Below are 10,748 nucleotides of genomic sequence, written 5' to 3' on the forward strand. Positions count from 1 at the left end.
GGCAGAACTTGTAGAGGAAACCCAATCGGATGATGCGACCGAATTTTCAGACGTCGAAGTCGACGGTGAAATAGGTGCCATGGCTCTAATTTGCTGAAACTGCCGTCAAGAGGGCCAAAGGTACCACGACTGCGAGGGAAAACGCAAAATCTTTTGTTTTGTCCAGAGACGAACCAGTAGAAAAGCAAAGTTCAACAGACCTACCAAATTTGTCCGAAAAAATCATAGTCCGCTTACATTTTGGCCCCAATAAGTTAAATCAAATCAGCGTTTGCCAAGTCCAAAATTTGTCTGTCCGAAAAAAAGATCAAGAAATTCAACCAGAATAAGAGCGTTTTGGAGTGCGGCTAAAACCATTAATGCCATTCGTTACAAAAAATGTGATAAACGACCTTATGCTGAGGTACGGGTGCTAGATCGAGTGGTATTAGGGCTTCTTGATACAGGAGCGGCCATGAGTGCGTTAGGAGGAAAGTTGGCTGAGCAAGTGGTCTTGAGTCGAATTCTTCTTAAAAAAATGGCAACGGTGGCAAGTACAGCGGATGGAAAGAGACAAAAAATAATAGGCCGTTTAAAAATTCCGGTGCAGTATAAGAAAATCACTAAAGATTTAGAACTGCATATAATTCCAAGCCTCAGTCAGAATCTTTATTTAGGAATAGATTTTTGGCAGGCTTTCGATCTTTTGCCGCCCAGTATGATTATAGCGGAAATAGCTCCGGAGTCGCATAATCTTACAACTAGCCAACAGGAAATACTAAAGTCTGTAGTGGCGCTGTTTCCATCATTCGCTATTTCTGGTTTAGGCAAAACCAGCCTTATTTCTCACTCGATTGATATTGGAGACGCAAAGCCGGTGTAACCAAGGCATTTTCCCGTTTCCCCAACGGTTGAAAAACTACTATATGAAGGGGTAGATCGGATGCCGATAGTGTCTGGTCATCGCCGGTGGTTTTGGTACAGAAGCCAATAAAATTCGTCTCTGCTTAGACAGCCGAAAAGTCAACGCAGTTACCAAAAAGAATGGCACTTTGGGACGGCTTCCCAAAGCGATGTTTATATCCAGTCTCGACCTTAAAGATGCATATTCGCAGATCCCCCTTGATAAGGCATCGCGAGATAAAACTGCTTTCACCATTCCGGGGAAGCCCCTTTATCAGTATAAGGTCATGCATTTTGGTCTCACGAATGCTTCTCATACAATGACCAGATTAATGGACAAGGTAGTTCCAGCCAGTCTAAGGAACAAGGTTTTCGTGTACTTGGACGATCTTCTTATCATATCTGAGAGTTTGAGGCCCATATGAGAGATCTGAGTTTAGTAGCAAGCTTTGTCAAAACAGCTGGCTTGACCCTAATGTCGAAAAGAGCAAGTTCTGCATGCGAAGCGTTAAATATTTCGAGCTTTCTTTAAAGTGGCTAATGTCACAGATGGACATGCATTCCCGGCTAGCTCGATGGGCATTAAAGCTCCAGAGCTTCGATTTTAAAATCGAGCATCGTGGTGGAAAATTTAATGTAGTCCCAGATTCGTTGTCTAGAGTAAATGAGTCGGAGTTAACTGTTTTAGATGCAAGTCAGGGATTACTAGTGGGATTAGATTCACCTGAATTTAAAAGTGTAGAATACTTGGAGTTATTGGAAAAGGTCAAAGCCTATGCTGAGAAACTTTCAGATCTTACAGTATCTGATAATTTGGTATATTGCAGAACAGAGCACGCCCAAGGCGAACCCTTACACGATGTGTTTAATTGGAAACTTTGGATTCCGCCCAAATTAGTACCAGAGGTGCTGAAAAAGGGCTCATGATGATCCACTGGCTTCCCATGGAGGAATTCATAAAACGGGTGCGACGGTATTATTTCTGGCCAGGATTGGTAAACGATGTAAAGAGATATATTTAGGCTTGCGATACTTGCAAGATGACAAAAGCGCCAAATTGTATACAGCGACCGCTAATGGGTACTTCTCCGGAATCCCAGCGATTCTTTCAGAGGCTGTTTGTGGACTTTCTCGGATCATATCCCCGTTCTAGGAGTGGTCATATAAGGATTTTTATAGTCCTGGATCACTACACGAAGTTTGTGTTTTTGAAAGCTGATGTGGTGATCAAATATATGCAGCAGGATCTTTTTCACACTTTCGGAGTGCCAGAAACTATTGTGTCTGACAAAGGTTCCCAGTTTAAATCGGAGGCATTTCAAAAGTTTCTGCGGGAAAATAAGTAAGGCCATACTCTTACCGGAGTTTATTCGCCGCAAGCCAATGCGTCTGAAGTTATGAGGAAGCTAAATGAAAATAACTCGCGCCAGAATATTCTGCGTTCCAGGGATGAGTCTTACGTGGAAGGGCAAGAAGTGTTTAGACGTAATTTTAGACAAATTAATTTCGTGGCAGGATACAATGCCAAGTTAGGTCCAGCTTAATTAATTGCCAGAGTTAAAAAGAGAGTTGGCCAATCATATTACGATCTAGGGGACCTGCAAGGAAAGAATGTTGGCCGGTATCATGTAAAGGATATGAAGCAGTAGTCGACCTGCCCTTTGCTTAGGTTTATCTGTTTTGAAAGTGTGACCCCCAAGACTGATCTTTAGCGGGAGGTATTTGTAGCGCTTGGTGCAGCTGCAGTTGGTTCAACGCTATCTAGATCTCGGTCGGGAGAATCGGTGGCCTGGCAGGGTTAGATCAATCGGGGTAACAGGGCTAATTGTCAGACTTTCCCTGAGTGAGAGAATTTCTCCAATTAAGTGGAGAGGCGGCATCCAAAGTGGTCAGTTGAGTCAAAAGTGGTGTTTAAAATCAAGTCAAAAGTGAAAGTGCTCAACTACCAACAGCCGCGCAGGTATCACGGCAAAGGAGCCCAGAAGGAAGATCCCATTGGGATCCCGGCCAAGTTCAGGGGTGAGTGAGAAGCGAATGAGGTCTTTTGAATTTTCTAAGCCAAAAGGTGCTGCCCGAAGTCCCAAGACGCAACCCGTGAAATCGGCGAAGGCAGGTACCAGTTTTTTTTTGCAATGTGCTGTGAAGCCACCACAGCGCAAAAGCCACCAGACATCGCCGCTCCAAAAGGAGAAGGAGAAGACCACGGACGGACGGCCGGCAGAAGCAAAAAAGAAACCGGCGGTCAAGTCAGTGTCCGGCGGGAGAGCAAGCGTTTCGCAGAAGTCGTCGGTGGCGTTGAAAGTTTCGTCGTACTAAGAAAAGGGGCATAATAATTGCCCATAGCTGCAGCAATGTGGAGAAATCAGTGAAATTAATTTAGTCTAAGTTTTTTTTATTCTAATAATTTTCGGTACACAAAAGAGTGAGTGATTTAGTGAGTGAGAAAAATGTGGAGTGTGTGGCTATCTTGGAGTAGTTTTTATTGGTAGCTTAAAAAGAAAAATGAATTAGGCTTGTGTTAACAAAAAAAAAATAGCCAAAGAAAAAAAGGACGAGCGTTCCTTTAGCGGTATCGGGTAATGGTTAAATAAATAAAGTTTCAAATTCCTCCCAAACATCAGACTACCGTCCCCGAAAGCGCTTTCATCGATGGAGGCTTAAAGGAAATTGGTGAGTGAGTGGTAAGTGGTGAGTGGTAATTCAACATAAATCCCAATATTGCCCCTACATGAATGTTCCTACATTGCGTATAGTTATTCTTTAGAAGCAAAACTCTTAGCAATTATGTTACAAAAAAAAAAAAATAAATCATACGCTACCGTTCGCTAGGGCCTTTGGAAAAAAATGTAAACAAAAGCAAAAGAACCAAAAGAATTTTAAAGCATTTATATGTTTGCGCGAACGCAACACAATCGCCGTTTCAAAGTCTTTCTATCCTCAAGCACTACGTCATTCGACCACTCTGCCTTAAGCAACTAATTTGCCCGAGATAAATTTCATTGTGTCATGATCTACTATTAATTTTATTAATCACATTTTGATAACATTAATATATTTTTAGTTATTATTTATATATATATGTTTATAAAATTTCAAACACCAATATTTTTGCCGCAGCTAGCATGAAGCCTCTGTAGAGTAGGGTATCTAGGCCTAATAAGGGGTCATCAATAATTAAGAAAATAAAAGGGTATGATGGCCATAGGTAAGGCGGGCAGAAGACCTCCTCAGTCATCGGAGGTGAACTGAGACTTTATTTGGGCTAAAAGAAACCAATGTTCCTCTCCACTGTTTTTGTATGAGTTCTCCATTTCCGGTTCTAGGAAGCGAACATAAGTATTAGGAGCATAAAAGGCATTTATGGAATCTGCAGCAAGACCACCACCCCCTCATTGCCGACAAGCAGCAGCCGGACCAACGCTCGCGTGCGCTCAGTTCCATATATCACCATCTCGCCTGAACTCCGAATTATTCGTGATTCGTTACAGTTATAAATAATTCAGTTAATAATGATTATTAATTCTTTTGCGCCCATCGTATCGGCCACATTTAAAATGTGCTCACAAGCTCATACATCATTTCTTTTCTCTATCTAGGATGTCAGCAAGTCGGCAGTGTGTTAAACCAGAGTGTTTGATAGTAACACAGCTGCTGGCGTTCACTTTCAAAACAAAAATTCTCTCAGTTCCGCTGCACTTCCGATCTGGCGATTTGGAAGAACGACTAACCGAATTATCAGTGGAAGGTCAGTCGGCCACGTTAAACGGAAGCAGAAGAGGAGCATTAGCTTTCCTATACACTATTTTCCAGGCTAGCCCCCAAAGTACGGCATATCAGTACGCTTAGGAGAAACAGTCTAACAATCATTTAGTAATGATTTGTCTGAACACGGATGATTTGCTGTAGTAGAGGGCTAAGTCTTTATGAGCTAAATCATAATCTTTTATCAAGCATCTGCATAGGATTTATTATCAAAGAAGAGCGCGGTAGCATCCGCTTGGACATCAGTCGGTAACTGACCACGGCGGACCACCCGGGCAGCAGCGCTGTTTGTTGTTGTTTAGTCGTATGCCAAGACCAGAAATGCTTGTCCGATCTGCAATGAGACTCCTTATGATACCAGGCAGCGTAAACGTCAAATCAAGCCTGCAGGTGCAGGGTCTTTAAGCTTAGAAGAAGCGGAGCATGTAGCTATATCTCAGCAAGCTATAGGGAACATTGTGGCACAACAAGTCAAAGCTATGCAAAATGAACTGCTTACACAGCTATCGGAAAATATGGCCCAGCTGGTTCAAGTCAACTTAGGGACTTATATGCCGCCACCACCCAACGTCCCTCCCGCAATAAATGTGAGGCGGTTATCAGAGTCGGTAAACTTTCAGGTTGGAGGCCCAACAAGCATGGCACACGGTTCAGGTCTAGCAACACGTGCTTGCCCACATGTCAGAAAAGGTTTGCCAAATTGTTAACAGTTGGAAGCTAAGGTTTAGTGGCAGCAAAGAGGGCTTGAGTGTAGACAATTTTATATACAGAGTACAACCACTCACAGAGCAGACACTAGGCTCGAACTATGAGGCTTTGTGTGGCAATGCGAGTATCTTAATTGAGGGAAAGGCCAGGGATTTCTGTTGGAGGTTTCATAAATCGGTCAGAGTGGTCAACTAGGATGGACTCTGCTGCGCGAAATTTGTCGGCGTAGAGAAATGTTTTTAGAGGACGTAAAGCGAAATTATAGCTACCAAAAGACGGTTCCGTTCCGAAAAAATGTGGCAGAACTTGTAGAGGAAACCCAATCGGATGATGCGACCGAATTTTCAGACGTCGAAGTCGACGGTGAAATAGGTGCCATGGCTCTAATTTGCTGAAACTGCCGTCAAGAGGGCCAAAGGTACCACGACTGCGAGGGAAAACGCAAAATCTTTTGTTTTGTCCAGAGACGAACCAGTAGAAAAGCAAAGTTCAACAGACCTACCAAATTTGTCCGAAAAAATCATAGTCCGCTTACATTTTGGCCCCAATAAGTTAAATCAAATCAGCGTTTGCCAAGTCCAAAATTTGTCTGTCCGAAAAAAAGATCAAGAAATTCAACCAGAATAAGAGCGTTTTGGAGTGCAGCTAAAACCATTAATGCCATTCGTTACAAAAAATGTGATAAACGACCTTATGCTGAGGTACGGGTGCTAGATCGAGTGGTATTAGGGCTTCTTGATACAGGAGCGGCCATGAGTGCGTTAGGAGGAAAGTTGGCTGAGCAAGTGGTCTTGAGTCGAATTCTTCTTAAAAAAATGGCAACGGTGGCAAGTACAGCGGATGGAAAGAGACAAGAAATAATAGGCCGTTTAAAATTCCGGTGCAGTATAAGAAAATCACTAAAGATTTAGAACTGCATATAATTCCAAGCCTCAGTCAGAATCTTTATTTAGGAATAGATTTTTGGCAGGCTTTCGATCTTTTGCCGCCCAGTATGAGTATAGCGGAAATAGCTCCGGAGTCGCATAATCTTACAACTAGCCAACAGGAAATACTAAAGTCTGTAGTGGCGCTGTTTCCATCATTCGCTATTTCTGGTTTAGGCAAAACCAGCCTTATTTCTCACTCGATTGATATTGGAGACGCAAAGCCGGTGTAAGCAAGGCATTTTCCCGTTTCCCCAACGGTTGAAAAACTACTATATGAAGGGGTAGATCGGATGCCGATAGTGTCTGGTCATCGCCGGTGGTTTTGGTACAGAAGCCAATAAAAATTCGTCTCTGCTTAGACAGCCGAAAAGTCAACGCAGTTACCAAAAAGAATGGCACTTTGGGACGGCTTCCCAAAGCGATGTTTATATCCAGTCTCGACCTTAAAGATGCATATTCGCAGATCCCCCTTGATAAGGCATCGCGAGATAAAACTGCTTTCACCATTCCGGGGAAGCCCCTTTATCAGTATAAGGTCATGCATTTTGGTCTCACGAATGCTTCTCATACAATGACCAGATTAATGGACAAGGTAGTTCCAGCCAGTCTAAGGAACAAGGTTTTCGTGTACTTGGACGATCTTCTTATCATATCTGAGAGTTTGAGGCCCATATGAGAGTTCTGAGTTTAGTAGCAAGCTTTGTCAAAACAGCTGGCTTGACCCTAATGTCGAAAAGAGCAAGTTCTGCATGCGAAGCGTTAAATATTTCGAGCTTTCTTTAAAGTGGCTAATGTCACAGATGGACATGCATTCCCGGCTAGCTCGATGGGCATTAAAGCTCCAGAGCTTCGATTTTAAAATCGAGCATCGTGGTGGAAAATTGAATGTAGTCCCAGATTCGTTGTCTAGAGTAAATGAGTCGGAGTTAACTGTTTTAGATGCAAGTCAGGGATTACTAGTGGGATTAGATTCACCTGAATTTAAAAGTGTAGAATACTTGGAGTTATTGGAAAAGGTCAAAGCCTATGCTGAGAAACTTTCAGATCTTACAGTATCTGATAATTTGGTATATTGCAGAACAGAGCACGCCCAAGGCGAACCCTTACACGATGTGTTTAATTGGAAACTTTGGATTCCGCCCAAATTAGTACCAGAGGTGCTGAAAAAGGGCTCATGATGATCCACTGGCTTCCCATGGAGGAATTCATAAAACGGGTGCGACGGTATTATTTCTGGCCAGGATTGGTAAACGATGTAAAGAGATATATTTAGGCTTGCGATACTTGCAAGATGACAAAAGCGCCAAATTGTATACAGCGACCGCTAATGGGTACTTCTCCGGAATCCCAGCGATTCTTTCAGAGGCTGTTTGTGGACTTTCTCGGATCATATCCCCGTTCTAGGAGTGGTCATATAAGGATTTTTATAGTCCTGGATCACTACACGAAGTTTGTGTTTTTGAAAGCTGATGTGGTGATCAAATATATGCAGCAGGATCTTTTTCACACTTTCGGAGTGCCAGAAACTATTGTGTCTGACAAAGGTTCCCAGTTTAAATCGGAGGCATTTCAAAAGTTTCTGCGGGAAAATAAGTAAGGCCATACTCTTACCGGAGTTTATTCGCCGCAAGCCAATGCGTCTGAAGTTATGAGGAAGCTAAATGAAAATAACTCGCGCCAGAATATTCTGCGTTCCAGGGATGAGTCTTACGTGGAAGGGCAAGAAGTGTTTAGACGTAATTTTAGACAAATTAATTTCGTGGCAGGATACAATGCCAAGTTAGGTCCAGCTTAATTAATTGCCAGAGTTAAAAAGAGAGTTGGCCAATCATATTACGATCTAGGGGACCTGCAAGGAAAGAATGTTGGCCGGTATCATGTAAAGGATATGAAGCAGTAGTCGACCTGCCCTTTGCTTAGGTTTATCTGTTTTGAAAGTGTGACCCCCAAGACTGATCTTTAGCGGGAGGTATTTGTAGCGCTTGGTGCAGCTGCAGTTGGTTCAACGCTATCTAGATCTCGGTCGGGAGAATCGGTGGCCTGGCAGGGTTAGATCAATCGGGGTAACAGGGCTAATTGTCAGACTTTCCCTGAGTGAGAGAATTTCTCCAATTAAGTGGAGAGGCGGCATCCAAAGTGGTCAGTTGAGTCAAAAGTGGTGTTTAAAATCAAGTCAAAAGTGAAAGTGCTCAACTACCAACAGCCGCGCAGGTATCACGGCAAAGGAGCCCAGAAGGAAGATCCCATTGGGATCCCGGCCAAGTTCAGGGGTGAGTGAGAAGCGAATGAGGTCTTTTGAATTTTCTAAGCCAAAAGGTGCTGCCCGAAGTCCCAAGACGCAACCCGTGAAATCGGCGAAGGCAGGTACCAGTTTTTTTTTTGCAATGTGCTGTGAAGCCACCACAGCGCAAAAGCCACCAGACATCGCCGCTCCAAAAGGAGAAGGAGAAGACCACGGACGGACGGCCGGCAGAAGCAAAAAAGAAACCGGCGGTCAAGTCAGTGTCCGGCGGGAGAGCAAGCGTTTCGCAGAAGTCGTCGGTGGCGTTGAAAGTTTCGTCGTACTAAGAAAAGGGGCATAATAATTGCCCATAGCTGCAGCAATGTGGAGAAATCAGTGAAATTAATTTAGTCTAAGTTTTTTTTATTCTAATAATTTTCGGTACACAAAAGAGTGAGTGATTTAGTGAGTGAGAAAAATGTGGAGTGTGTGGCTATCTTGGAGTAGTTTTTATTGGTAGCTTAAAAAGAAAAATGAATTAGGCTTGTGTTAACAAAAAAAAAATAGCCAAAGAAAAAAAGGACGAGCGTTCCTTTAGCGGTATCGGGTAATGGTTAAATAAATAAAGTTTCAAATTCCTCCCAAACATCAGACTACCGTCCCCGAAAGCGCTTTCATCGATGGAGGCTTAAAGGAAATTGGTGAGTGAGTGGTAAGTGGTGAGTGGTAATTCAACATAAATCCCAATATTGCCCCTACATGAATGTTCCTACATTGCGTATAGTTATTCTTTAGAAGCAAAACTCTTAGCAATTATGTTACAAAAAAAAAAAAAATAAATCATACGCTACCGTTCGCTAGGGCCTTTGGAAAAAAATGTAAACAAAAGCAAAAGAACCAAAAGAATTTTAAAGCATTTATATGTTGCGCGAACGCAACACAATCGCCGTTTCAAAGTCTTTCTATCCTCAAGCACTACGTCATTCGACCACTCTGCCTTAAGCAACTAATTTGCCCGAGATAAATTTCATTGTGTCATGATCTACTATTAATTTTATTAATCACATTTTGATAACATTAATATATTTTTAGTTATTATTTATATATATATGTTTATAAAATTTCAAACACCAATATTTTTGCCGCAGCTAGCATGAAGCCTCTGTAGAGTAGGGTATCTAGGCCTAATAAGGGGACATCAATAATTAAGAAAATAAAAGGGTATGATGGCCATAGGTAAGGCGGGCAGAAGACCTCCTCAGTCATCGGAGGTGAACTGAGACTTTATTTGGGCTAAAAGAAACCAATGTTCCTCTCCACTGTTTTTGTATGAGTTCTCCATTTCCGGTTCTAGGAAGCGAACATAAGTATTAGGAGCATAAAAGGCATTTATGGAATCTGCAGCAAGACCACCACCCCCTCATTGCCGACAAGCAGCAGCCGGACCAACGCTCGCGTGCGCTCAGTTCCATATATCACCATCTCGCCTGAACTCCGAATTATTCGTGATTCGTTACAGTTATAAATAATTCAGTTAATAATGATTATTAATTCTTTTGCGCCCATCGTATCGGCCACATTTAAAATGTGCTCACAAGCTCATACATCATTTCTTTTCTCTATCTAGGATGTCAGCAAGTCGGCAGTGTGTTAAACCAGAGTGTTTGATAGTAACACAGCTGCTGGCGTTCACTTTCAAAACAAAAATTCTCTCAGTTCCGCTGCACTTCCGATCTGGCGATTTGGAAGAACGACTAACCGAATTATCAGTGGAAGGTCAGTCGGCCACGTTAAACGGAAGCAGAAGAGGAGCATTAGCTTTCCTATACACTATTTTCCAGGCTAGCCCCCAAAGTACGGCATATCAGTACGCTTAGGAGAAACAGTCTAACAATCATTTTATCATTTTAGATGATTTGCTGTAGTAGAGGGCTAAGTCTTTATGAGCTAAATCATAATCTTTTATCAAGCATCTGCATAGGATTTATTATCAAAGAAGAGCGCGGTAGCATCCGCTTGGACATCAGTCGGTAACTGACCACGGCGGACCACCCGGGCAGCAGCGCTGTTTGTTGTTGTTTAGTCGTATGCCAAGACCAGAAATGCTTGTCCGATCTGCAATGAGACTCCTTATGATACCAGGCAGCGTAAACGTCAATCAAGCCTGCAGGTGCAGGGTCTTTAAGCTTAGAAGAAGCGGAGCATGTAGCTATATCTCAGCAAGCTATAGGGAACATTGTGGCACA

At 42.7% G+C, this 10,748-nt stretch overlaps 1 protein-coding gene across 1 annotated transcript; it reads left to right on the forward strand.

The window, feature by feature from the left end:
- Positions 1-1,922: 1,922 nt before the first annotated feature.
- Positions 1,923-3,198, forward strand: LOC128266019 (uncharacterized). The gene is made up of 2 exons (XM_053002288.1): positions 1,923-2,224; positions 2,961-3,198. The coding sequence occupies exons 1-2, from the start codon at positions 1,923-1,925 to the stop codon at positions 3,196-3,198; spliced, it is 540 nt and encodes a 179-aa protein (XP_052858248.1).
- Positions 3,199-10,748: the final 7,550 nt, after the last annotated feature.

The sequence above is a fragment of the Drosophila gunungcola genome, unplaced genomic scaffold (assembly GCF_025200985.1).
Source record: "Drosophila gunungcola strain Sukarami unplaced genomic scaffold, Dgunungcola_SK_2 000224F, whole genome shotgun sequence".
Lineage (NCBI taxonomy): Eukaryota > Metazoa > Arthropoda > Insecta > Diptera > Drosophilidae > Drosophila > Drosophila gunungcola.